At 42.3% G+C, this 27,292-nt stretch overlaps 4 protein-coding genes across 7 annotated transcripts in view; 2 read left to right on the forward strand and 2 right to left on the reverse strand.

Moving 5' to 3' along the window:
• On the reverse strand, window positions 1–13,177 carry nckipsd (NCK interacting protein with SH3 domain). 2 transcript variants are annotated; one of them, XM_086292436.1, is made up of 13 exons: window positions 12,425–13,177; window positions 11,494–11,606; window positions 11,200–11,410; window positions 8,964–9,039; window positions 8,229–8,827; window positions 5,696–5,866; window positions 5,115–5,201; window positions 3,709–3,847; window positions 3,522–3,602; window positions 2,349–2,477; window positions 2,064–2,153; window positions 1,787–1,959; window positions 1–1,539 (listed from the first exon to the last, which is right to left on the reverse strand). In XM_086292436.1, the coding sequence occupies exons 1-13, from the start codon at window positions 12,593–12,595 to the stop codon at window positions 1,315–1,317; spliced, it is 2,265 nt and encodes a 754-aa protein (XP_086148562.1). In that variant the 5' UTR covers window positions 12,596–13,177; the 3' UTR covers window positions 1–1,314. The 2 variants fall into 2 exon arrangements, with proteins under 2 accessions (XP_086148562.1, XP_086148561.1); XM_086292435.1 differs by having other exon boundaries at window positions 8,229–8,830.
• On the forward strand, window positions 10,230–17,878 carry ndufaf3 (NADH:ubiquinone oxidoreductase complex assembly factor). Of its 2 annotated transcripts, none has more exons than XM_086292442.1 (5): window positions 10,230–10,457; window positions 15,176–15,371; window positions 15,494–15,560; window positions 16,788–16,888; window positions 17,006–17,878. In XM_086292442.1, exons 1-5 carry the CDS (start codon window positions 10,369–10,371, stop codon window positions 17,123–17,125), a joined length of 573 nt encoding a protein of 190 aa, XP_086148568.1. In that variant the 5' UTR covers window positions 10,230–10,368; the 3' UTR covers window positions 17,126–17,878. The 2 variants fall into 2 exon arrangements, with proteins under 2 accessions (XP_086148568.1, XP_086148567.1); XM_086292441.1 differs by lacking the exon at window positions 10,230–10,457 and adding an exon at window positions 12,299–13,364.
• LOC147330697 (rab GDP dissociation inhibitor beta) lies at window positions 17,740–23,661 on the reverse strand. Its single transcript, XM_086292437.1, has 12 exons — window positions 23,466–23,661; window positions 22,404–22,505; window positions 21,719–21,826; window positions 21,531–21,627; window positions 21,294–21,428; window positions 21,012–21,210; window positions 20,796–20,927; window positions 20,025–20,124; window positions 19,763–19,934; window positions 19,518–19,662; window positions 19,375–19,429; window positions 17,740–19,279 (listed from the first exon to the last, which is right to left on the reverse strand). Exons 2-12 carry the CDS (start codon window positions 22,446–22,448, stop codon window positions 19,136–19,138), a joined length of 1,332 nt encoding a protein of 443 aa, XP_086148563.1. The 5' UTR covers window positions 22,449–22,505; window positions 23,466–23,661; the 3' UTR covers window positions 17,740–19,135.
• tmem43 (transmembrane protein 43) overlaps window positions 23,310–27,292 on the forward strand; it is a 7,052-nt gene continuing 3,069 nt past the window's right edge. The window contains exons 1-4 of one of the 2 annotated variants that reach the window (XM_086292439.1): window positions 23,310–23,559; window positions 25,185–25,319; window positions 25,423–25,557; window positions 27,147–27,241. In XM_086292439.1, the coding sequence (XP_086148565.1) occupies window positions 23,542–23,559; window positions 25,185–25,319; window positions 25,423–25,557; window positions 27,147–27,241 (383 nt within the window). In that variant the 5' untranslated portion in view covers window positions 23,310–23,541. Of the gene's footprint in view, window positions 23,560–23,581; window positions 23,743–25,184; window positions 25,320–25,422; window positions 25,558–27,146; window positions 27,242–27,292 lie in introns of those variants that run through there. The other variant, XM_086292440.1, reaches the window with a different exon arrangement.

The following is a 27,292-nucleotide window of genomic DNA, read 5'->3' on the forward strand; positions in this document are numbered from 1 at the left end:
TTCACTGTTAAAATAGAGCTTTATTAGTTTCATTATAACACAGCCGCAGCACATTTGCAGACAAAGTGAATCATGGAGACGTTCACCACTCGCACGCGCACAAAGGAACGCACATACACCGTAAAGAGACACACACAGTCAACCAGAGAATGAAACACTCACACTAAACGTCTGATATCACCTCTGGATCGTGTCAGGAGAAGCAATGCCAGAGATTAAAAATCAGATAATAATGAACAACATCATCACTACAGTGTTGAGAGGAGGGGAAAAAAAAAACAATCAGGGGGAAGGTATGAAAGTATTTAAACCACAGTGAGATCAAATAAATGTCCTGCATTACAGTTCTTCTTCTTGACTTTAAGTATGAACATGAGAAGCTGGAAATCAACAACACTGATAATGTAATAACACTCCTGCCACAGCTCACAAGCCAGTTGTCAGAATTTTGCTTTACTGCAGCACAGAAGCTGTAAACGGTCGATGAGGCGTGATGCTTGAGGAGCTTCGCTTTTGCAGGTACAGAGCGAAAAGCTGTGAGGAAAGTACCAGAGCGAGAAGAGACTCGATAATAAGCAGCGGCAGCTTAATCAGCAAAAAGCTTAGTATCGGCAACGCGCGAGTCAGACTGTGCTTTTCTCGCCAGAGAAGTAAACTTGCTCAAGTTGTTCTACTCGTCTTAAATTAGGATGGAGGATATGAATAAAAGAGGAAGTCCGTTTTAAGAGTGCGGTGACCTGTGGAGAAAATATCGCTGTCAGTAACACACAGTAGTTTGGTCCCACTAAAAGGGAAGCACGTAAAGGTTCAAAGCTTTCTCTCCACGCTGAAGCTGTGGCCTCAAATCATCTAACGTAAGCACTGATTTGCCTTCCTGCTATAAATCTGTAAACTGCAGTCAGTTTGGTTAGAATAGAGTTTACCTGTGGTTATTAGTCAGTTAATTTCAACAATACTTTTAGGTGCATGCAGTTAGTCCACGTAAGCTTCACAAGGACATTATTGCTAAGGATTCGCTTTGAGATGAGCTTCAAGGATTGGCCACTTACTAATTCACCAAATATGGCACAAACCTTTTGTGCATTTGTCAGATTTCTTCCTTCTTAAACACTCACACACTCTCACACACTCATTATTCAAATAACACTCAGCATCCCACGCACGCTGCAGCACTGGAGTAAACACCGGCTTCTCTCAGCACGGGCCGGCGCGGGGTACGAGTCGTCTTCAAACGTCCGCTCTTCCTCTTTTAATCTTTACCGTACCTCGCCGCAGTAGCTGGGAGCAGACTACAGTTTGTGATACTGGCACCGGTTAGTCCTGGTTCTCGCAGATCTGTGGGAACTCCTTGTAGATCTGCTGCACGATCAGCTTATCCATCTGTTTCGCCGTAGCGCTCCCTTCATCCTCGCCGGGATCTTCTTCCTCCCTGAGAATCCTCTGCAGCGTCCCCTGCAGATCCGACAGGCGGTGCCGGTGCTCGAGGTAGTCCGTCGAGCGCATTATGGAGTGCATGAGGGAGAGATACTCCATCCGCAGCTTCACAGGAAGGGACAAGGAGAAAAAATAATCATGTGCCTGACAAATATGGATGCAATGCATCCATGAAATATGATTTCCTCCTTTTGTTTGACAGTTTGACTTAAACGTTTTGCCTTTGAATCCCGTAACCCAAACAAGCAAACAACAGAATCACCCCTCTCTCTCTTTCCAGAGCCACAGTGGCCCACTAAAGCCCACTTCCTTATCAGCAACTTAATTACATCAGCAGCTTTCAGTGTCCCACCTTGTCACCAGGTGAAAGGTCAGATATCTGTCGAACGGCGATGTCGATCATCACCATCATGTCGGTGCGGTAGAAGATGTCGGCAGTCTCTCGGCTGGCGAAAACATCCTGCAGGAACTTGAGCACCGAGTGCGGTGCAGGCGGAGTGTGTTTGAACATGCACACGGGGTCGTCTGGGGGCGGGAAAGGACATGAAAAATGTAAAAAAAAAAGAAGACGCATGAAGAATATTTATGAAGGATAAAGTGAGGACGCTCCCAAAAATAGTTTCTTTTACCGCCTCTGTTCAGGAGCAGCAGCACTTTCTCTGAGAGGATCTTGACGTTTTTCTGCTTCAGTTCGTTCATGATCACGTTGTTGCTGGGAGCTTGACACAATCAAGCAGCACAACTATTAAACTTCTTTCTACGTAAACCCATTTCAAGGTAAAAATGATCCAGAGAACACTGAAATTATGGCCTTGCTCCATTTGTTATAATTACAAATAAAACCAACTCCTTCAGGTTCCTGCTATGATTTGTACAAAAACGCTGATAAAGGCATCTGTGGAGGCCGTTCTCACCTGTGTGGTGCAGGTTGAAGGAAAGCACGAGGTTCAGGAAGATGTCAGGCAGCTGCTCTGTGGGATCAGAGGGATGCCCGTCCTCCACCACACCCAGCAGAAACTGAACAAACTCGGCATTCAAGTGTTCTGCAAGCAGGGAGAGTCCAGTGTTTTTTATTAGAGTGATACAACATGAAGTATGGTGACATTCCTGTTGGAATGTCAAAAGAGGGAATGTTGGGATTCAGAGATTCTTTTATTGCTACCATATAATTTGCCTTATGAAGAATGTATTAATAACACGTTTTACAGTATCATTTATCAGTAATATTTCCTACAGGGTTTATATTGCATTGAATATGTCTGTCATCACATTGACCTTTCTATTTTTACAGGTTGAGTTCATTCTATACACAATGCATAAATGTGCTTGGTTAGAGTTGATGTTCCATTCTAGAAGGTTTTAAGCTTCACTGGTGAGAGTGTCCAGATGATACATGCTGAGGGGAGATGAGAACATAGCAGGTTAATTGCATGCACGCTTACGATACACATATTAATCTAGTAGCAGGTCTGAGCGAAGGCCTAAGCGTCTTCTGCTTCTTTGAGACTGGCTGCAAAGTACTCTACTTAGTGATTAATGACGAGGGTCCATTATTAGCTCTCAGAGATGCTGAGACCTGAAGTTATTACCCTAAAAGGCAAGTAATGTAGAAAAGGGAAGTTATATGTCGGTGTATGGTTATTAGAAGTGTACGTGATGTACCCTTGTCTGCACGGGTTGAACTTTTGCCCGTCTGTCACCATGTATTTTTGAACTGTATTGACGTAGGTGTGATATTTTACCCTATAAAACCAGAACCCAGTGTATTCTTGTCAGAGCAAAACAATCCGTATGCTGATGGTTGGTTGTTCTCCTGTGATAATAAAACTCATCGTTTGATTGCACTTTTCCGGAGCCTCCGTCGTTTGTTGTCTGGTCTGAAGTTGATCGATCTCGCAGCACTGCACACAATAGCCTTTAGGCTGAGCTTTTAAATCACACGTGTCAAACTTCTTGATGTGTTTAGCTTGAATAAGCCTCTCATAATGTGCTGGAAATGATGACAAAAGCACAGCCAGGAAGCTGAACTCAAAGCACTGCTTTGTGTCACACAGCAGATTCATCCAATGATGAGAGAGCAGACATACCGTAGTGATGATATGGAACCTGCTCTCCCATTGAGAATATCATAGTTAGCAGCAAAGCTGTGTAGCACATCTTCTGGTGTTCTGAAGGAAAAACATAAAAAAAAAAAAAAAGAGTGAATCAGACAAACGTGGGTAACTTTTAACTGAACTATAAAACAAGAGGAACTGCAATGAGTGACATTTTCACCTTGTGTGTCAGTCTGAAGATCTCTTGCCAGCTCCATGGGGAGGATGGAGTTGAGAAGGGCGGAGATGAGAGCAGCATCCAGGCTGCACATCGCCCCAAAAACTTTGAGCAGCAACAGCCGCAAAGACACACGGTGCTCCTGCACGAAGGCGACAACGAGACCGGATCACCACACAACATGCACAACAACAGTAAAGCTCTGACTGAGGTCAGCCAGGCTGAACAAGGGCGGCTCTGACAGATGCTTCACACAGATATCCAACTACACAAACACGAACATCGTGCTGATTTTGGGCTTTTAATAGTTTCTTTGAACTGTTTGTCCAGAGTCAGATGATTGTACAGCACAGACCGGACACTTTTGGAAGCCATCAAAAAGCTTCTGGAACAACTCTGGGCTCTTCTTCTTGGAAGAATTGATAAAGTTCATTTAAACTGGTTGGTTCCTGGCATGGGCTCAACTTTTAGGTGCAGCAAATGATTAATAGGGTTATGGTCAGGCCTTTGAGAAGCTTTTCCACATGACTAATTCTAGCCTGTTTTAGCCAAAACCAGCGATCAGTGTCCTGTCCGAAAACCCGGTTGTGTCCAAGTTTCAGTCATCTAGCTGTTGATTTGAGGTGAAGTTGAAGAATTTGGAGGTAGTTGTCCTCCTTCTTCTCGAACTGAAGAAGCTTCTCGGATGAGAGGTGAAACGTCTTCAAGCAACTTAAAGAAGTCCAGACGCTTTTCTTTGCAAGCTCCTTTGACTACGATGACCTGGATGACTGAGAACCTTCACAGACATATTGTCCTCCTTCGTTATTCCATCCACTTTATGCAATGTACCAATACCACTGGAAACAAAACAGTCCAGAGCGTGATGCTACCACCACCATGTTTGACAGCTGATCATCAAACGTTTCTCTAGAAGGTTTTCCCGTTGTTCTGAGTTAATCCAGCGAACGCTGTCAAACGAATCAATTTTTACGCAGGCAAAGAGAAACTACCAGTCGTATCAGTCATGATACAATCACGTTATGAGGCCTTGGTCTTTGCAAGTTAAAAAGCACTGTAGGACCTTCAGCACTACTTATTAAAAGATTACAGATGTGTATCTATACTTTTGACCTTCAGAGAAAATACAAAATAAATCCAAACTTGTTGAAGCCAGTTCTTGTTTTTTAAAGCCATTAAAGATGTATGCTGTACAATCATTCCATCCTGGTAAAAGGAGAGTTTAAATAAATAATTAAAAGCCCAAAATGATGACATTCAGTGTAACTTCTTACCAAAAATATGAAAAATATCAAACACACAATATTTGCCGCAGTTCTTTCTGAGGCATCGCGACATTTTACGGTTGATGCTTTATTTTTATTTGAGTCAAACATCAAATCCTTTGTTGTGTTCACATCACATCTCACCATCTGATAATAGGAAACCAGGGACAGCACGTTCTCAAAGTCGTTGGCCTTGCACATCCTCTTACACACCTCTGGATCTGCATCGGTCTGAGGACACAAAGCAAAGGCAGTCACATTACATAACAATGAAACTTCATAATCCCCAAACAATCAGACTCCCACACATCGCAGGAGCGCCATTAACAGCTCATCTGGGCATCCCACTGTGGCTCAGCACAAACTGCCAACAAAGCTCATTCAGCAGCCTGAAGCGGTTCCAGATTCAGTCTTTAAGTGCGTCGCTGGATTTGGGAGCCGTCTGAGCCGCTCTGATCCCATCAGACGCGTCTGGTATTTACTACACAACATCTGGACGCGTCCTGGGTTCGCATCACAGGCTTATCAGAGGAAATGTTCACATCACAATCATAACAACAGATCAGTCCTGTCTACTAGGTATGTAAAAACACATTGAAAAGCTTCCCTCTCCTGACCTAAATCCACTTCCTTCCAGTTTCCTTGGATGTTTGCTCTTCTTCTTCTTCTTGCTTGTTACAGTTTTATAAATGAATCCCGTTGGCATATTTAACAGAAACGCATACCAGTATCTTCAGCAGCTCCTCGAGGTAGCAGGCGATGAGAGCGTGATCTTCATGAAGCGCCCAGCTACGCTGCTGGGAGTCGTCCCGGTGACGGGCGAGGTCGCTGAAGATCACCTCCAGCCGCTGTTCATCGTGACACACCTGGCCCTGCGGCAGCGCCGCACTCAGGTCCTACAGGGACGGATAAGAAACATCAGCACACGCCTGCGTTTGTTTAACCCGTTACAGCGAACACACAGGCTCACACTAAAGGACAGACGAAACAACACTTTTGTTTTCTGTTTAGTGGATGGCTGGAGTTGTATTTCAGGTCACCTGGCTTTCGCTCTCATGTTTCTATGTTCTTGTCTCCATGAAGAGAGAAAAACATTTATTTTCTAATCGTTTCACTGCGTTTGAAACCTTCCAAAGAGAAGCCTCCTTCTTCCTTTTGATCAGAGACACACGAGCAAAGAATTTACTGGAACTCTTTGACTAAAAACACCCAAATAAAAAACTATTCCCCACTGCTGCTGTAACATAAAGAAAACCATCACTATTACGTATCTCCAAACAATTATTAGTTATGTCATCCTTAAATATAAAAACATTTATCAGAGCAGCTTTAAAGGTGAAGACCAGAGTTTTTTCTTGGTGTTTGTGTTAATCATCTTGGATGTGCGCTAACGGAAACACACAGGGCCGAGCTAGAGGTGGCTGAGTTGAAAGATTTTCATTGGAGGTTAAGCGGGATTAGAAACGAGTCCATTGGAGGGACGGCTCAGGTCGAGCGGTTTGGAGGCAAGGCTGAGATGGATACAAAAGACAATGAAGAAAAGAAGAAGACCTCAGAAAAGATTCATGGATGCAGCGAAGGAGGACGTGCAGAGCAGTGGTGTGCCAGAGGAGGATGATAGGAAGGCAGATGACCTGATGTGGTGACCCATAAAGGAAGAATCCAATGAAGTCGATGAAGATCTTGGATGTGTGCGGGCAGCACAGCTGGGCACATTGACGGTTGTTTTATAAAGAGGCTGTCCTCCGCAGTTCATTAAGAAAGCATTAAAGCCAGCATGAACTGATGAGCCACAAAATTAAACTGGTATTTATCTGGATTTTACCAGCACTGACCCCCATCCCCCCCGTGGTAATGGCACTGGCGCGAGTCCTGGTCCAGGAAGCAGGTTTAGTGAAATTTGATTTTTTTAAACACAGTATGAGACTTAACTCTGAGCTAACTCTGAATCTAACCAGCTTTCTGGCAGGTTTGTGTCTGCTCCCTCCCCTCTGTTGCTGAACCTGAAACATCTATCTGACATTCAGTTTCATTTCCTCACTCACACGGTCCACATCAAAGCTCATATCACAGCTCACAGATGGCATCTTGTTACAATTTATATAAATATTTGAGTCAAGACTGTGCACTGATGCGCTGAGACTCTAAAATGGGAAGAAATGTGGTTTAAAGTGGGACTTTGAATCCAGGCTGCAGGTGGCAGCATTTCATCATAAAACAGATGACAGGCTGGAAGAAAAAATTTTAAACGCTGTTGAGAACAATAAAAAAAAATCTAACAATATTTACTTTAAACCCTAAGATCCTTTCCACTACAAATCACCAAAATCAGTCTTCCTGATTTCAAAGGTACATGAGCTGCGTCTCATCTGCCACGTTCTTCGTCCCTCTCAGCTGAATAATGATATCCGAGGCTTTAATACTTCTATCATGAACATTTAAGTTGGGCGTTGACACTGAATCATTTCTCTGCCCCTGCTCTTTCTTCATCACGGTCCGCATCGGCACAAATTAACATTCCACTGGATTCTATTGGACGCTCTTCATCTACCTGTTGCCATGGTGAATCCTGCATGTGCTTAACTCGGGGTGAACATACTCTGAGTTGACTGATAAGATTTTCTGGAAGTGAGAACTCAAGTTTCCCATCTCAGATTTAAATGTTTGATTCAGAGTTTGTTAAACCTGCTTTCTGGAATTCCCAATCAGGATCACAATCAAAGCCATGGAGTAGAACAAACCAGACCCACGAAGGCTCCACCCCCTTGAGTCCAGCTGATCTGCTGCCAAACACCACAGGACAGCACCCTACTCATGTCCTGAGAGTTCGAAGTTGCCATAGCAACACAAGGCAGGCTGTTTAACACTGTGGCTGACTCTAATTTTGATTTTGTTTGAACTTCTTCTAAGTTGAGTGTTTTACATATTAAAACAACCTGATGAGACCGCAGACTATTCGAGCTCTTCGACAGGATGTGTGCACACATGTCAGCGTGTAAACACAGGATGGAGCCACAAGTTGGCATCTACTGGGATTTGGGGTCACATTACCCACTCCACCACAATCTCCACCTGACAGCAGTGGAAACAGAAAAGCGTGACGCTTGTATCTAAAGATGTGTGAGTGATCCTGTGTGAACTGCCCTCGCTGCTAAATGCAGCGGGAGCTGAAACTCTAAACGACTCCGGCGTTCTGCTCTTAAACTGGCTGGGCGCCAGTGTGCTGGAGCCACGCCATGTGATGAAAACAAATCTGACCTTGCTCTCCACCAACGAGACGAGGACTTGCTCCAAAGCGGGGGAGGCCTGCGGCAAAGTGGTCTGCAGATGGGCGACCACCACGCCGACGGCGACCCGCGACAGCTCGTAGCTCAAGCCCGTGTTCTTTCGCACCAGCTCGATCAGTTCAGCTCCAATGGTCATGGGAACCACCTCAGAGGTCGAGGAGCTGCCAGGAGGGTTTTCAGCAACAGACGGGGGGGCGACGGGCCACTCAGGCTCCCGCTGGTCCTCCTCAGCAGCAGGAGCAGCAGGAGCAGCAGGAGAAGCAGGAGCAGCAGGCTGTGGAGGGGTGCTGCGCTGGGAGGGTGGGGTAGGCTGGGGGGGCTGCGGTGCGGGGCTTTTCTTTGCAGGAGCCTGCTGAGGAGACAAGTCAGAGGGCAGCAGGTCCGGAGGCGGCCCGGGGGGCTTGACACGGGACGGCACAGGAGGAGGAGGGGTGCTGGAAATACTTGGCAGACTGACTTCAGAGGAGATCGGAGAGAGGGAGGAGCCAGTGTCTATGGAGGTGGTGCTGATCGAGAGGGAGGGAGCAGGGGACGAGGGAAGAGAGGACACTCTGGAGGGGACCTCTGGCTCTGCTGAGAGAGAGGAAGAGAGCTCCAGTTACAGAAAGGAGAGCGCAAACAGGAATGACTAAGAATAGAGCTGCAGGAGCGAAAACACTGAGAGCGTAATCTGTTTTTAGGTGACGAGTGCAAGGCTTAAAGTCACCTGGACGCCGGTGGTTCCTCTGCTTTTCAGGGGGAGGCGGAGTGATCGGAGCAGCACGCCGGGCCTGAGGTGGCACCTGATGGAAGGGACGGAGACAACAAACATGTCATCTCGCGGTCCAGGAGGAGCACAGCTGGCTGATGGAGATTTAACTTCCACAGCTCAGCATTAACATTGAACTCAGAGAACTAATCTTTTTAAGATAAAATAATCTCATCAAACACTCAAAAATATCCACAGAAAAAATGCATTCGCGTTCCTATTTTTCTATAAAATTAGATATTAAAAAAATGTGTTTTTTGATGCGGTGATATTTTCTTTTGTGCACAGATTATTCTTATTCTCAAATTAACATTTCATCTTTTCTTCACAGAGGAGAAAGATCCAGATTCACGTTGCTGCTCATCTTTGCTGCCACATGCAGACATGCCTCACAAAAAATGTGTTTACAGCAAAGTCTATCCATGAACAGATGGTGAAGCACTGCGTGAGAAAAGGAGCAGGAATGATAAAAATAAGTAACTAATGCGGTTTATTGGTATTAACGTGTTGTCTATTGTTACAAAATAATTATGGGTCACAGTAATTACCAACTAGTAGCAAAAAAAAAAAAAAAAAAAAAGGGCTCACAAACAAAGCTCCCACATTTCAGGTCCCTTGTGAAACCTGAACAGCACATATTAAAAAAGATTAATGGCACAATCACAAAGACGACCAAGTGTACTTACAATTATACTAACAAAAATAATAAAAAATTGTTGGGTTAAAAAAATGTTGTGTATAAAATCAAGACAGACACTGAAAGCAGGTCACGCTGTGGAGGAACCAATGAGCAGATCAACCTGTTGTCTGAGCTTCATGAAAACTCATTTACACTCCGGCTAATATCATCGCCTTTCACAAATAGATCAGTACTGGGACACGCATTATAATGCAAAAAGTCTTGAGGAACGCCTCATTCGTTATGTGCTTGAAATGCACCTGAAAGTCAATATTTGGTATCATGGTTCTAATACAGCAAGTTTCTCAAACTGCTTTATACAACATGCCTCACAGACCCATTCATACAAGCACTTTTTTCTACAGTTAAGTGCTTTCTGTCTGACATTCACACAAATTCATACTCCCATGAAGGCATTACAGAGCAACTCAGGGTCAGTATCTTGCCCAAGGATATCTGGCATGCAGACTGAACCACCGGCCTTCCTATTAGCACAAGACCTGCTCTACGTCCTGAGCCACAGCCGCCTCTTCAGCACAGCCTGAACTCTCTTAGTCAAACTTTCTTCTAGTTTCTTTAAGCAGTCTTCAGGAATAGTTCTCCAGGCTTCTTGAAGGACATTCAGAGCTCTTTTTGGCTGCCTTTTATTTGATTCTGTCAAAGTGATCGCACACAGCTTCAGTAATGTTGAGTCTGAATTTGGATTCATCGCTCCCTCCGCTGTTGCCACTGATTTTTGATGGATCAACTGCAGAGCCAGATGCATTGTTCAGGTACTGTGTCAGGTCTTTGCTGCATTTCTGTTGGCCATGACTTTCAGATACTGTTCATCAGCTGTAGATAGATTTTTTTAATACCTGACACTTCCTCTTTTATTCTTCACCTGTCCAGTTTCCTCATATTTATTAAGTACACACTAACTGGTTCTTTCCTGTGTTGTCTGTTATATGTAGACACAACGGTGGTTCATCCTGTGAGTTAGGTGCCTTTTGTATGCCTGAATGATTCACAGTCAGGTTACAGGTAAAAGGATTGAACTAAAAATAAGTTAAAAAAAAACAGCAAATGTTCAAAGAGAAACTCTAAAAGACCTTTAGAAAGCCTGGAGAACTATTGCTTAAGACCACTTAAAAAAAACTTCGTCTGACATCTTGAAAGCAAAATATAAAGAAATGAGGAGTGGCTCAAGACTTTTGCACAGTGCTGCATGATACACAAACACCAGCATGAAACTTTTCTTCATTTTTTTTCAGAACATTGTTTAGAAATGCGACCCGACAGGTACAGAGCGGCTCTGACTCCACTCTTTAAACTCCTTTTTCGCAGCACATGCACCAGAGCAGCATCACAGCTGAGCAGACAATAATAAACAATAATATTTATATGTATATATCAGATTGATTGCCATGCCCTGCACCTCTTGCATGCACCGAGGCTTTTTCATGTTAATAATTCACATTTATATTAACAGATTAATTGGAGCATGAGGTAAGAAAAACTGCACCTGCTTGTTACCTGATAAAAACCCTGTTGTCCTTGCATACTGTCCATGCTTCCTGATAACGGCACGCTTCCCTGTCGCTGATAGTCTCTGCTAAGGCCATTGGGTGGAGGAGGGGTTTGACTGAGCGATATCTCACTGCTGGAAGATGGGAGGCCCTGTTTGTGACTGGCGGAGGACGAACTTCGCCGAGCGAGGGTCTCCTTTCTGTGATGGATGAGCTTTCTGCGACAGAGGAGGGCAGCGATTCAAACACAGCACACAGAGAAACACTGAGCTGCACCATCTCCATAAAGAGCTTCACTCACTGCAGAACATCCCGCTGCTCCAGATTGTATTTGCCTCCATTCTTTAAGGCCACATTGTGGATTCCTTCGATCGCTCTGTCGATGGACTGCAGTACCTCATCCTGCTCTGGAGCCTGAGAGAGAGAGGCGGGGGATAAACTCAATGAAATATTAAGTGGCATACAAAATGATCAAAACCGGGCAAGCCATATGGCTCTGAGGGTGAGACAAACTGGGACGGTTATCTAACATAAACAGCCTTTTAACCAGAGTCACACATGCTCACTGAGGCTGCACATTCAGGCCAATGTCATTAATTACAGTCAGCGCTCCTCTCCTGTGAGACACTTTTTTTTCTTTTAAATAACATGCTCTGACTAGTTCACTATGAGTCTGGAGACTGCTGAGCTCATCTGGGTGTGACTGAGAGGGAATCAAAGTTATGTGGAAGGAACAGCTACTTTTGAAAACAATGAGAGAGCAGAAAAGGAAAATGATACACAGTCACAGGAGGAGATTAGTTAATCTGAGCAGAAACAATGGCTCTGTGTGGCAGAGGTGGTGGCCTTGAATCTGCTCTATCTCTCATCCTCTTATATTGCATCCTTTCCTGACTCTTTTCCTGTCCCATCCTCCTGCAAGCTCCTCTCTGTCGCAGTCAGCAACTGCAGTGCAGGAAGAAAAAAAGCCACCCCGTGTCCCTCCATACTGCAACCTTTGCAATAATTTATGGCTTATTATTTCGCAAGCATGCATTCCCCCACCCTGACACCCTCAACATGGCTTGCACTGCAGCACATATAGCGGTACACTGAATCCGTCTGATCGCATCAATTCAGCCGCTTTACTACGCATTCCCTGGATTTCACGTCACCCCAGGGTGCAGCTCGGTCACTGATGCCATTCACTGAAACCAAAGAGGGAAAGTGAGCATTGCAAACATTGTTTTTACCTGGATTTTTTCGATATACGAGGCGGGGATGTAGCCGGTTTCCCCCGAGCTGCAGTGGGACCCCAGCCACCAGTGTTTGTTGCTCCTCTCCAGGATTAAAAAGCTTTCTCCGGCCGCGAAGTGCAGCGAGTTGGGCTCCGAGGATCGGAAGGCGTACAAAGACCGGTACATACTTTAATGACACTTTAAGACAGCGAAACGACCCAATAACGACAGAGAAGGGTTATCTGGAGATAAGCAGTGCCCGAGTGCCGAAATCTGCTTTGCTGGGGATGATTTAAAGCGGCTACGAAGGCATGTCTATTTACAATGCAGCTCGGATCATCTGACCCGACTGTTACCGTAAACACCGTAGGAGGGCGCTGTCACATCCCACCGAACACGCCCCCCAGATATTTTAATCAAAGACAGAGCTGACTTAGTATTTTATTTTATATCAACTTCATTGAAATTTCAGCTAAATACGGATAACACCCGACATATAGGCGACAAAAACGGAAATAAAAATGACATTAATATTTTAATATCTATACTTTTACGTAAGAGTTACCTCCATGCGTATGTAACCAACTGTTAGCCGTTATCCCGTTAATTTCGCCCTCTCCCCTTTTTTTTCCTTCAGTACGTATTATTATTATTATTATTATTATTATTGTGCATCTGATTAACTTAAATGCGTGATGTAAACAAGATAACGCGATGTTTTTTTAAAGAATAAACAAAAAAGGAATAAATGAAAGATGTTCGACTTTGCATTACACAGCACCGGAAACGAGTGCCTGGTGTTACACTGTGTTATGCCCCCCAGCCTGCCACCGGTTGGGTCATTTCTCCATTTCTCTGTTAACATGGCCACTGCTGCGGTTTTTGCCAGATTTCTCCTTCAGAAATCAACCCAGGGCTTTCTGTTCTCCTCCAGAGCGGTGCCCGCTTTCAGGAGGTAGGGCGGTGTTTCGTTTTAAGGCTCACGTTTCATTAACTTACATTGTCAAAGTATTTATGAGCATACAACCTGCTATTGTTTTGACTATTATTAGTTGTTCAACACCAAGTAGTCACCAAGTTTCTTTAAGAAGTTTTTTGTTTTGTTTTTTATCCCGCAAACCATCTAAATCTAATTTGACTGTGATATATAAGGTAAAAGATCATATCCTTATATTAAAGAAGCTTAGCGGCTTAATGTTTGTCATGCCTAAAATGATTTTTAAAAAAGGTAATAGAAATTATGCAAGCTTATGTCATGAATGAACTGACTGCTTTATAGGACCCTTTGATATGGTATCACAGGGCAGCATATTTTATAGTTACACAGCATGAAGCCTGAACCTGAGCACTATAATGGCGAGGAAATGTGACTTGGTGTCAGATTGTCAGGCTAGTCTGAATATTTCAGAAACTGCTGGTCTACTGGGATTTTTCCACACAGCCGTTTCTAAGGTTTGCAAAGAACAGTCCAGAAAAAAAAATCCTCTGACTAGCAGTTCTCTGGATGAAAATCCCTTCTTTTTGTCAGAGGTTGCAGGAGAATTGTAGGAGAATGGCCAACTTTGTGGTTGACAGAAAGGCAGCAGTAAATCAAATAACCACTTACTGCAGCCGAGGCATGCAGAAAGGCATCTGTAAGTACACAGTATGTCGAACCTGGCATACTTTTGGCCACCTAGTACCAGCTGAGCATCATTTAAACATCACAGTTACCAGATCTCAGTCCATTAGAGCACTTTTGGGATGTGATGATGGTGGTGTTGCACTGTCTTTGTTTTGTTTTTTTTTTGCAATTTTTGCACACTTGCACTTTATGTAATCATGTATTGATTGTCTGTTATATGTACCACCATGGTCTTGGAGGAACGTTGTCTCGCTTCACTGTGTATTGTACCACTACACATGATTGAAATGACAATAAAGCCACTTGACTTGAGTGTAACTATGCAGCTGATGGGGAAATTTAGATCAACCTAAACTGCAGTTCATCCAGGTTTAAATTTGAGATTATTCTTATTTATTTATTGCGTTTGTTCATCATATGGAGGACCAACACTGATGTTTTGTGCAAGAAGGGTACGATCAATTTGTGCAACAGAATGCTGGAGCTCTTCTCTTAGCCTGTTGTCTGCTGGCAGCATTAGTGCCAGATATGCCAGCAGGACCAACAAACAAATTCACAAGGCTGGAACCATCATTGGTCAGAATCTGGAGCTGTCTGAGTCACTGAGCGACAGGAGGTCACTGAAGAAACTGCACGTGGACAACCCACCACACCCGCTCCACTCCACACAACAGAGGCAGGAGACCTCTAATCTACTACTATCTCATACCTACCTGTCATACATGCTGTTTCCCGGGCTTATATTGCCAGTCGCACTGCTAAAAGCCGCTGGTGAGACTCCATCTGACCAGAGAAGCTCAGAATCAAAGAAGTGCTGATCTAGCTCAGTTTTCTGGAATAGCCTGGAAAGAAAGTGTGACAGCAGGCTAACATTTGCTGCAGCTCCTTAGACGAGCAGATATTTTGGCTCCTGGCTTGCAGAACGAGGCCTAAAGCTTTTGGCTCACATCCTTATCAGTGGGTTGGCGTGTAAAGTGGGCCGTTGGGCAGCAGCTCCGTGGTGCAGCCTGTTTTTTGAAATTCAAAGTGCAAAGATTTCTATCTGTTTCACACCCACAGTTTTTCAGTACTATAGAAAACAATTGCTACTGTTTATGGTTCTGGTTCTAACTTACTGTGGGGGTCTTGTTGTCTTTCTTTAGCCCATTTTTGTCCCGAGCTCATAGACTGGAACCCTCCGATGACGAGTTGTACCAGCGCACCACAGTCTCTGTCATGCAGAAGGATGTAGACAATGGGGTCCTCATCCACAGCTACAGCTCTGCAGGATTCAATATCGATGGAAACAGGGTGTATGGGCCTTGTGCCGTGCTGCCTCCTGCTATCCTGCAGTGGAAGGTGAAAGTGCTTTCCAGTCTGTCCTTGCAGTTTGTGAAAGTTTATGAAATTCTCTCTTTTTTTTCTTTTTTTTTGTAGTTTATTTTAACAACTATATATGTGTGTGTTTTCTCTCTCTGCAGATTGGAAGTTCGAAAGATATCACAGAAGAAAGTGTTTCACTCTTCCACATGCTTGAACCAAAAATAGGTACCAATATACGCACTAAAGCAGACCTTTAAACAGATGACTGATGATTGAACATTACAATAATCTAACTTGCTTGATATGAAAGTATGGACCGATTTCACAGATTCAGTTAAAGATGAGTTTTTTAAGTGGTACAAAGCAGTTCTGGTAACCTTGATTATCAAAGCTGAGTTCACTGCAAAATGATGCCATGGTTTCTGACTTGTTTGAGGTCTTTCAGAGACAGAGTTGATTCATGTGAACAAATCTTCTGTCTCTGACTTTCTGAACCAACAACAAATATCTGTGTCTGTTCTGCTTAGTTCTAAAATGTTCTAAACATCCAGTAATTTTTCAGAGTAAAATGATCATCAATGTGAAATGATAGGTAGAACCATGTATCATCTGCATAAGAATATATATTCTGTCTTCTTTAAAGATGGAACCATACAGGAACATTTAAAGGTTAAAGAGGTAAAGAACCAAGGGCAGACCCCTGAGGAACCCCTGATTAATTTTTACTTTTGGAGTTTTTTTGGAGGTGTGATTCAGTACAATTCAATTTTATTTCTACAGTCAACAACGACAACAGTTGACTCAGGTCACTTTGTATTGTAAGGTAAGATTCATTATTGTGATGAAAACCAATCGAGGACCGGACCTGTTAAACCATCTGCATCATGAAGGCTTTGAATTAAAATGTTATGACCAACAGTGTCAAAGCAGAACTAGCACATGTTTTCTTTGTTTGTTTGTTTTTTCTAAGCTAGTTTTTAACCAAAACTAAATACTGAGAAAAGTGAGTTGGTCCACAGTTATTAAAAAAACCAAAGCATTTGCTGGGTTATCTGTCATGGTTCCCGTCTTGAAAGTCTGCTCTGGCTCATTAGTCAGCACCACCAACACTCTGTATGTGGACTTGTGAAAGTGTGAGGAACTGAGCAGTAGCAGTGAGAAAGTGCAGCTCCGTTTGTATAATGGCTCCACCACACTGTTGGCACAGTCGCTTGTCTTTTGGCAAACGTCTGTTCATGTGTCTGCCTGTTTTAACAGTCGGGCAGCGAGCGCGCTCAGTCTGTTTCAGCTCAGTCTGTTTCAGCTCAGTCTTTGTACATGAGAATCATTTGTGTTCCACTGAGTGAGGTACATTAATGTCCTTGCCAGAGTGTCCACTCTCTTCTATGTGTCCACTGAAATGTTATTGTTAATGTTATCTGCCTCATTGTCTGTTCTTCCTGGTTTGTGAAGAGATTCTCGTGCTGGGCACAGGCGCACGACTGGAACGAATCAACCCCTCGGTGCTTGCACTTCTGAAGAGTAAAGGCATCTCTGTGGAGGTGCAGGACACGGTAAAATACAAGTGATCCTGTTCTCTTTCTGACAGCATGGCATGAGCTAACAGACACTGGAATACTTCTTATTGTCTTCTTTTATGTCTTTTTTCATTCATTTATTCTGATTTGCAGCCAAACGCGTGTGCAACCTTCAACTTCCTAATGAGCGAGCGAAGAATTGTAGCCGCAGGCCTGATCCCTCCATCACCCAGCACAGCACTTGAAGTCCTTGGGAACAACAACAACATGTAGAAGGTGATCACTACAAATGGTCAGCAGTTCACTGATGATCTGCCTGTGCACAAAACTCCAGTAGTAACAAGCTCCAACACTTTATTACAACACTTATTTCCTTATAGACAAAGTTAAGTGACTCTTTTACGCTTTTCCTGACATTTATAGTGTCGTACCAGAAGATGTTCATTTAAAACTTCTTTTTAAACTTTGTCTCTGGATGATGTCAGTGGGAGCTGATACCTTTAATGTGGTCATCTAAGGCGCACACCTCTGGCTGTTCAAACCTGTTTGGAAGGATCAGCCAGTCAGGAGAAGCTAGCTCAAGGGTGAGGAGCTAAAATGCTAAAAGCTTAATTCGTACAGCTGAGGGCTGCACAAAGGCCCAGTGTAACATAACTATCTGACAGTCTATAAATACAGAGCTGTAAACGAGCGCAGTAGCAGCCACCTTCACCCAGTGATCTCTGTGAGGTTTGTGTACCAGTGAATGCTGATTTTGGGTTTCCTGTCACACATTTCAGTCAGCATGTGGTTGCACATAAAAATGTCTCACATCACCGTTGTAATTCTGCTTATAGCTGCTTATAGCTCTGTGTGCATGAGTTTAAAAGAAGACTCAAGTCAAGGAATCCAGAATTAGACTGTAATAAAGTGTAAGCATGTTCTTATATATAAACACAAGTTTTGCTTGTATAAAAATATAAATGCTTTACCGCAGCATAAGTGTAATGTATTTTTATTGTTTACAATAAATCAGTAGTAAGATCACCTCAGCATGCAGTGTTTTCATTTTGAATGTGATCTGGGGAAGCAGTTAAAGGGGATCGTTTGTTAAAGAAATAATTTTAATGTGGCTACCAGAGGTGCTGGTGGCCAGTGTCCTTCATTTGGATAAGCCTCTTTACTCCGTGCGTCTGTCCGTCCTCTGCATCCAGCACGCTGCCACTGACAAGCTGTTTGTGCAGCATCTAATTTATTGGCTTTGTCCTTCTCACACATAAGCCCCACAGATAAGAGAGTCCAGTAATCCTTTACACATCAGTGTGATTCATCGCTAATCATCTGTCTCGGTGAAGATGCCCAGCGTCAGGCTGAACACTTTAAACCCTCATCGCTCACAAGCTGCATGTTGCAGCTCATAAACACTCTCACTGATCAACACTTTAAAAAAAATCTATCTAATTAACTTTAACTTTGGTTAAAGTTACCCATCCCTGTTGCTTGTCACGTGTTCCATAATGTTGTGCTGTGGACATTTATGTGCTTTTTGTGCAGAGGAGGTTTTTTTTCTCCTGTTCTCATGCTGTCCTCCCAGGAGCCCAGCATGAGTAGAGGTCTCTTTTTTTTCCCCTCTTGTACTTTCCTATTGTAGTGTATATTTCAGTGTTTTTTTTGTTGTTTTTTTCTGTAACGCTACCGATCTCTGACCTGTATCCCCATGTGATGTCTGTGTTGTGTGTGTGTGTGTGTAAGGCCATTTCACTGCAGGGCAACCTGCATGTGGCGAATAAAGCCTTGATTGATTGATTGATTGATTGATTGACTGACATCCAGTTAGGCGACCTCTTTTCCTTATGCAGAAATTATTCAGCCATACATAAGTGAATTTGAAGAGCAAACAAACATTGAATGTGAAGGTAGACACTACATTCAATACTTTCACGACATTTTCTGTTTTTTAGTCAATATAACTTGATAAGTAATATAAAATAAAATAAAAAGTTTCACTCTGGTGTAAACAACCGATGTAAAAATTATCCAGCAGAAAAGTCATATTGGTGTATTACCTTCTCTCATAACAAAGTAGCAACATCATTATTTAGCAGATTTTCACACGAGAGAGAAATTACAGCAAACAAATTAAGAGGCAAAAGAGACGTCAGGCAGTTACGTAGCACACTCTCTGTTCAGTCTACACCCTACATCACACCCTCTGCTTTACAGCTGTGGCATATAATCATCCATGAATGATGATTATACACCACATACATTTACGGCCTCCCAGCTGCTGACATCAAGCTGTCCTCAGTCGTCATCAGAGTTATGAGACTGGTGCCTGGATCCTGCAAAGCTGAGCTCTGTCCCTGTGAGTCGCTGGTACATGTCTTTGATGTCCTCACACTCAGTCTCAAAGTGGTTTGTTGCATCATACGAGCGGGACACAAATATCTAAAAGGACAGAAGAGATTTAAAAAAAAAATTAAGGCCACCATCCTATTTTCAGTCGTGTCATTGCTTTAGTTTTGGGGAAACCCCATCATTACCTGACTCTTTTTTCCATCTTCATTTGGAACTAGCAGATTGCTGACAGACACAAATCTGAATTCAACAAGAAGGAATTGCACTGAATTAAATCACACCACAAAAACACAAACTGTCAGATTTAAGTCTTCAGAGTGTCACTAACTTGTGCATGATGGGTTCGAGGAGCTCGAGTCCTGGCTGCAGTTCTTTCTCTGGGTTGGTGGTTTCTGCAGTTGTGCTGACTGTGGCGATGTACATCCCATCTGATGCCACGTTGTGCGCAAAGGACACTACAGATATATAAATGTCTGCATGGAGGAGGAAGTAGTAGAGGAGCAAATCCAGGAAGAGCAGGTCAGAGGGTTCAACTTTGTACATGTTAGATATTGTGGTAGTATAACTTAGTACCTGACTTCCTGTTAAGCTGAGTTTGAGGGATGATGATCTGACAGGAGCTGACATCATGAGTGTGTTTAACTGGATGATTTAGAAAACAGATCGCCCTAACGACACGCCCCACTTTCCTCACTCGATTGGGAACGTAGCTGGGATCACAGATTAACTGTTTGCAGTGGAACAGCTGTTAGAAGGAGAGAAAAAAAGACCACATCAGTGGGAGTACAAATGCCTCCTGGACAGTGACTGCAGGGCTTAATTTTGTCTACTCCACCTTCCCCTCAGATTTCACAGCTTTCACTTTGCCACTATCCATCACAATTTCATCCACTGCCCTGTTCAGCAGGAACGTTCCTCCATACTCTGCATTCAGTCTGAAACACAAAGAGGACTGGATCTTATAAGTGCAAGCATGAATGTCTGAACGTTTCCTTTAAACAGCTTTTATTATGCTTTTCTTTATGTGTGCTAGAAAGTGCTATAATGGCACATGCTCACATTAAAAATGAGAAAAGTTTAAAAGAAAGACATCAGCATCTCTGAATATTTGGTTTTATAAAGTTTTTCCCACTCTTGGCTCTGAATGTTGTCATTAAGACTGGATTTCCCTAATGTGATCATTTCAGGTACGCAGCTCTAGCTTTGAGAAGATAAGCCCCACCCACCTGCTGCTCAAACCTTTTGTTTGCAGGAGCAACCAATCAGAAGAAAGTTTTCTTAAAGGGACGTGGAAGGAAGCCTTTGTTAAAGGATGAACTGAGGGGCTTGGTGTATGATAAATAAGATTAATTTTGAATTGTGAATCATGCTGACTGGCTGACTGATTGACTGACTGATAATATGGAAATTTAAAAAAGGGGCCACTTTTAACTTTCAGTGGAAGAACATCCACTAAAGGTCATGCTTGCTGGAGGCTGATGATGATATACTTGCACTGAATCCTAGAGTGCAAATATCTAGGATTTTTGCACTCGAATTAAAATAGTCGAATTAAACTAATTAAACTGTTGATGAACATAAATCAAAGAACTAGTGAGAACCTGACCTGGCAAAACCCTGTGGTATCTCCCCGAGACCATACAGTGGGTAGAGGTACGGACTGGTGTTTCGACAGGACAGCGAATCGGAGTACAGCCTGATCCGACTGATGGTTTCCACACAGGGCCGGTCCAGGTAACTGCGAGGACGGCAGGTAGACAGGTTTAAATCATGCCTACTAATCTGTTTTCAGTGTTGTTTCACTTAAGTTCCTATAACTGACCTCTCACTGTTGTGCAAGGCTATGGCGTGACCTATAAACTCTATGACATCAAGTCCCAGGTCGTAGCGATGGAACAATTCCCTTGTGGTCGTTTTTTGAGGATCCACATCATGGTGGGTACGAGGGTTTCTTATGTCAAAGTTCAGAGCAAAGAGCAGCAGCTTCTTGAACCTCCTCTTGTCAAACATGCCCATCAGATCTGAAAATATGTATATTTCAGCGTTATAAAGCTATGGCCGTCTGGAAACTTGTCTTAAAAAGTGGAATGACTTGATTTGGCACCTGAAGCATCTGCGTCTTTTTCACTGGCGGGGACTTTGTGCACTTTTCCTCCTTTGTATACGTAGCTGCCTTCTACGACTTTAAAGTCCAGATACCGAGTAACCTCGGTGTGCAACAAGATTTTTACCATCTGACCTGCACAAACCACAGCACCCAAAAATTAAAGCATGCTCATTTCTATCAAAACAATCAGCAAGACATTGCACAAACACCTGCCAATAAACAGTAAACTTTCACCGGTGGAAAGAAAAAATTTGGAGATGAGGTCAACATTCCACTCTTTCCCTCTGCCCATCGATTTTGGAGGACCAGGAGTCTTAAACTTCTTGTACAGCTGCAAATAAAGGAAACACCTTATTATCAGCAGTGTTCAAATGAAGGTACGTGCATGCATGCTCATGAGTTTTGTATTTGTTTGCCTGCACCTCCTCAAGGGGAGAAATAGATGCACTCTCTCCTCCATAATAAGGATTCTTATCAATGTGGAGAACCTTTTTCCCACTTAAAGTCATTAAACCAGAGAGGATGCATTCCTGAAAGAGATGAGGAAGAAAACAGAGGGGCAAATGTGTCCGAATCAGCAGCTGGTAGTTTAAGGTATACAGATCAGGACTAGACTAAAGAGATAATTGCCATAAATCCTCCTTAGCAGCCAGCAAGAGCTTAACAAGTCTGCACGTGGATCATTAGTAAAAGCGAGAAAAACATGGCAGAAAGTCCAGTCACTTACAGACTTTAATCACTTATTGAATCAAGAGCAAAAAGAGGAAATGAAAGAAGTCATGATTGCAAGTGCTCAGTAAAAGGACTGTGCCTCTGCTTGAGAACTGTTTTGGTAAGGTCGCAGTTATTGTGAGGCATCTTTTTTTTTTTAGCACTTTGCAGAAAATATATATCTTGCTCACAGCGGGGTTTCTGGTTTTGGTCAGCTCAGAACATTTCCACCTCAGACCACATGACAAAAGATGGCCTGCTCAGTTCACGGGGTTCAAGCTTTGTACTGACAATAAAGTAGGCATAAAATCCTGTTAACCAACAGAATCATATATATAGAGAGATTCAAAAGAGATTATTTCATTTTAGATTTTACAGCAAATATAAATTTCGTACCTTCAGTCCAGTTCCAAGCACGATAATATCATATTCTTGCTCCATCCTCACTGAGTACCAGTGCTTTGTTTCCGCAGCCTGTCACAGTCTATGAGTGTGGGTCTGTGTGTAGTAAGACAGAAACAGTTGTGATGATGATAGGTGACACCAATTGCTTGGTGTTCCCCTTTGCAATAATCCTCTTAAGACCCATCTATGCAGTGTGTGTGTGTGTGTGTGTGTGTGTGTGTGTGTGTGTGTGATAGAGAGAGATTGGCTCTATGAGCTTCTCAGTCACTGCAGATTGAGGTATTATTATACATATAATATATCCCACTGTTGTAATGATACTAAGTCACATTTTCAAATTAATGTGTCTGTTTTTCTGTTTTTTGTTTGTTTATTTTGTTAAAAATTATATTATTGAAGGAAAAAGAGTATGCTGCTTTCTTGTAATATGATTACAATCTGTAAAACAACCAAGCAACAAACAAACAGCTATATTAATGATACGCTATCGTGGTTATAAATTGAAAAGAAACTAAATGCCAGGTGGTGGAGAAAAAGTACAAATGTGCATATTCTTGAGGTACTTCTGTTTATCACCACTAGGTGTCATAATATGAACAACATCCGTCCATAAAGTTTCATGTTCTGTATAAAACTAAAATATAATAAATATTTTTCAATATTTTCCTTTATGTTGTATGTGGGTTTCAGTGAGCCTGCTTGTTTTTCTTTCCAGTAACAGTATAGTACATTCTATATATGTTTACAGTATACTATTTCCTCTGAACTGTTAAAACAAATTAAATATCAATAAATATCTAATACATTTCTAGTATTTTTTTTTCTTTCTCACGTCTCTATTGACAACAGTCACCAAAAAAACTTCATTTCCCATGAAGCCTCGAGAAAAAAGATTTCCGGGTCGGTGCCGGAACTGTTTTTTTTTTCCTTAAAGCAATTGCTTAATATCACTTGGGCAACCGACGAGTTGGGCGGGAACCACAGTTTATTATCTCACATAGTCCGCCTCTCTGGGCGAGTTTCGGGATACTCCAGAGTAAAGTGAAAGCTTACTGGCCGTTGGCGTGTCAGTTTGTGGTTGCTAGCATCTTCGTGTTCCTTGAAAGTTGGCGGTCGAGAAAGTAGAGAAATGTCTTCAGCACAGACAGTAGGTGGCTCGAATAATGGTCTTTGGTTCTACTTTATAAACGTAAACTCCTTCCGGATTTATGTGTGCAGTTAACACAACTTTGCTGCAGCGTTAGACCCTCAACTGCCGCCTTTTTTCAGTCAGTTTAATCTGACGAATCATTTCTAATGCTCTAATTTGGTACGTACAATGGCAACAGCGGTGAGTCGTCGTTTAGTCTTAATTTTTTCGCCCAGACATGAAAATTAAATTAGGAAGTGTGAAAGGGGCGTGTCACTTTCACGCCTAAGTCATGATGAGACATGGGACCACAGGCTGCATGTAGGGACACATACAATTACTGCCAGAAGTTTACATCCACTCATCGCGGGCATGAACGTCATAATTTTGGGCTTTTAATGATTTCTTTGAACTGTTCTTTTTTTTTTCCAGGGTGGTGACTTTAAAACCAAGAACTAGGTGCACAAGCTTGAAAATAATTTAGATTTTCTACGGGCTCAAGTATAAATATACATTCACTGTATTTTGATACTGAAGAATCTTCAGCGTCTGTTAAATTGATAAACCAAGGCCTATTAACTTTACACTGGTTATCAAGATCAACTACAAATGCTAGTTTCTCAGCATAAAAATGGACAGCGATCCAATGATTGACCAGAAGAAAGGGGAGCTTGATAATGATCTAAGAAGAACTGCAGATTTACACAAGTTAAGAAGGCCTCTTGAACTCATTTCTAAACAACAAATTTTGCTGCAAGCAGTACTGGTTCAAAGTAGATGGAATAGTAAAGGAGGAGGGCTACCTTTACCTCAAAATCAACAGTTAGATGGTTTAAACTTGGACACAGTTGCATGATCTTAAGCAGACACCAAAGACTGTTTGGAATGGATAAAGCAGGCTAACATTAATCTTATCGAATAGCCTCCCCAAAGCCCCAACTTCAACCCTATTGAAAATTTGTGGACTATGCTTAAAACCATGTCCATGCCAGGAAACCGACTGTTTCAAATGAATTCTACCAATTTTGTCAAAACGCATGGTCAAATACCCAGCCAGAATTATAACACAAACTTATTGAGTAATCAAAAGTGTCTGGTTGAGGTGCAACACACCAAGAGACATTTAACCAAATATTGGTGGGGGTTTATGTATATATTTGACCTTGTGTGGATTAGAGAAAATCCCAAATAAATTCCAACTTTGTTCACCCAATCCTTGTTTTTTAAAGTCAGTAAAGATGTATGTTGTACAATGATTACATCCTGAAAGCAGAACAGTTCAAATACGTAGCAAAAAGCTCAAAATTACATTCATGTCCATGATGAGTGGATATAAACTTCTCACCAGAACTGCAGTTGGCTGGTACCGGATTAGTTGTAATAAATCAGAGGAATGTGTGTCTTCGCTTTCTAAGATTCATGTATTTAAACCATCATATGTTTTCAGATAAACACCTGGTGTATAATTATATATATATAAACTAAAAAGACAGTTTATTGTTAAGTTACTGGTTATGTCTTGTTACGGTCATGTCATTACTAAAAGATTGAATATAGAAAATAACTAATGAGAAGCCAAAACTTGGTTCTGTCGCCCAATTGTTGATGTCATGTTTATTCAGGTTTTTCTTATGTTTGTCCAGTTTCCAGACCAACACAAGCGAGTGTCTGCAAAGTCCAACCCTGGATTTCTGGAGCGTTTAAGTGAAACTACAGGAGGAGCAGTTGTTGGTGTGGGACTGTTTTTCCTCTCGATTTATGTTCTCTTCACCAATGAGGTAGGAAACATTTCCTTCTAAGTAGCTCAGATCATCATGGTCACGATGATTTAACAGTAGACTAAAGACAGCACTTTGTATCTGTGATGGTTTCTTCGTGCAGGGACGGACTCTGCAAACAGCAAAGTCCCTGGATGAAGGTCTCTCCCAGGTTGTATCACTGGGGCCGTATATCAGCTTCGACACACAAAACAACGGCCGTTTAGTTCACCTGTCTGCGAAGCTGCATACTGCAGAGGTGAGCTCGCCTGTATTTTGAACAGTGGTCTGCCGTGTATGTGTCGGTGTCCCTGATTTGTATATTTTTTATTATGTTTTAGCTTTTTTTTAAAATTTTTTTATTGAGTTCAGTTTCTGTTAGTTTACAGAGCAGTTCAAAGGTTCTGTATTAGTTTCAGTCTTTTAATTATTAAGATATGGAGGATATTTGTCTGGAGCCTTTAACCTGACTGTCACAGATTTGCATGACAAAATTTCAGGTGGAGATGCACTTCAAAACTTGTGCCTTCTGTATAGTTTTAGCGTCCCCTACCCCTAAAATTATGGTTTCTGCAGGCCTCCGAAACTGTGCTCAGATATCGAACATCCAGATATTTTAAGAACTTCCATCATTCTGCATTTGCTTGAGCTACACACTCAAGCAAATGCAGTGTGTGTAGCACACTGCATTTGATAAGAAGTGTTTTTTAATCTTTTCATGTAATGAATTAAAATCAGTGTAGGAATTACACAAACACAACTCTTTGTTGACTCACGGAGTCATCCAGAGTGTAGCTCAACATGTGTATTCATGCCCCATCAGGCACTCTGTGATAACAGAATTTTACCAAACTGACAAGTACACTAAAAATAAAGGACAACTCTGGAAGATGTTTTATTTTTATTTTAGTTGGCTTTAGTTTTTTTCCAAGTCTAGTTTTCATTGTCATTTCAGTTAACTATTTGTTCCCTACAGCTCAATTTACATATTTGTTTAAATATGTGATAGAAACCTAATAACCTTTGTATGTACATTTGGTAAAAGAACATCCATCCATTGATCCATTGCAGAGAACTGAGCAATGTTGGGGGAATCGGGTTGGAACATACTCCTTTCAGTTTAGGTGAGGAATCAGCTCGGGCGGACGACCGCTTGCTTGCTCTGAACTCTGTGACCGATTATGTATGTTTTTCTCGCATGGATGCAATTGGACATCACGCAGACTTTGTTCCATGGGGCTGGCAGGTTAAAGAGTTTCTGCTCTGGCTGTTTGCCTTCTCACGTGCATCTCTGTTGGGTGATGTCTAAAAAGTTCAGGGCTGCCTTAGTTTGTTTAGATAAACAGGCGGTGGTGCCTGTTATCTGGCTGTGTTTACCCTCATATCTTTGCAGAGGAGGACAAAAGAAGGTAATGTTGAGAGAGACTCAGACAGTGAGAAAGAGTGTTGTATTTATCTATGTTAAATTAATACACAACCGCAGGAGTTGTACAACATGTAAATATTTTTGCTAGTATTTGATTCTATTTTTAATTTATTTTTTGTGGACTTAAATGTGCCACCAGTTGGCTTCCTTGTTTTGATTCTGCTAATGTTTTATTGTTTAATCTGTATACTGAAGCTTCATATAGTTTCACTTGAATTCTTTTGTTTGTGTTTATAGTAATGCATTATTGTACTCATTACATTGTCAGACTTTGACATTGTCGTGTTTAATAATCCAGCATTAAGAATTTTGCATGCACCAATCAGCTGATCATAATTATTAGTAGAGGTGGAAGTGTTGTTGTCTTCAGGTAAGTGTTTTCATCTGGTTTGTTGCTGTTAAATTTTGATGTGTCTGTGCAGCCCCTGTATGACCCCAACTACAAAGTGGTGGTGCATGCAGTGAAGCTGAAGCGGCAGGTGGAGATGTATCAGTGGGTGGAGTACCATGAGAGCAGGTAAGGCTTGTCAGCACTCAGGGTGGGACTGGGTGTGGACATGTTGGCTAG

Source organism: Aulonocara sp. 'chitande type north' Nkhata Bay, linkage group LG5, assembly GCF_057382095.1.
Source record: "Aulonocara sp. 'chitande type north' Nkhata Bay isolate Kocher_YH1m ecotype deep benthic linkage group LG5, A_spYH_male_GT1.1, whole genome shotgun sequence".
Classification (NCBI taxonomy): Eukaryota; Metazoa; Chordata; class Actinopteri; order Cichliformes; family Cichlidae; genus Aulonocara; species Aulonocara sp. 'chitande type north' Nkhata Bay.

What these genes read in the sequence shown, in the direction of transcription:
- LOC147330697 (XM_086292437.1), bottom strand. Translation starts at nt 22,448, where the DNA reads ATGGAGCAAGAATATGATATTATCGTGCTTGGAACTGGACTGAAG. An exon ending in CAAATTTTTTCTTTCCACCG is followed by an intron (nt 21,429 to 21,530) that starts GTGAAAGTTTAC and finishes TGGTTTGTGCAG; the next exon opens with GTCAGATGGTAAAAATCTTG. An exon ending in CTGTGAAATCTGAGGGGAAG is followed by an intron (nt 19,935 to 20,024) that starts GTGGAGTAGACA and finishes TCCTTCTAACAG; the next exon opens with CTGTTCCACTGCAAACAGTT.
- ndufaf3 (XM_086292441.1), top strand. Translation starts at nt 13,165, where the DNA reads ATGTTCGACTTTGCATTACACAGCACCGGAAACGAGTGCCTGGTGTTA. An exon ending in CTGCTATCCTGCAGTGGAAG is followed by an intron (nt 15,372 to 15,493) that starts GTGAAAGTGCTT and finishes CTCTCTCTGCAG; the next exon opens with ATTGGAAGTTCGAAAGATAT. An exon ending in CTGTGGAGGTGCAGGACACG is followed by an intron (nt 16,889 to 17,005) that starts GTAAAATACAAG and finishes TCTGATTTGCAG; the next exon opens with CCAAACGCGTGTGCAACCTT.
- nckipsd (XM_086292435.1), bottom strand. Translation starts at nt 12,595, where the DNA reads ATGTACCGGTCTTTGTACGCCTTCCGATCCTCGGAGCCCAACTCGCTG. An exon ending in GACAACAGGGTTTTTATCAG is followed by an intron (nt 9,040 to 11,199) that starts GTAACAAGCAGG and finishes CCCTTCCATCAG; the next exon opens with GTGCCACCTCAGGCCCGGCG. An exon ending in GCTGCTCCTGAACAGAGGCG is followed by an intron (nt 1,960 to 2,063) that starts GTAAAAGAAACT and finishes TCCCGCCCCCAG; the next exon opens with ACGACCCCGTGTGCATGTTC.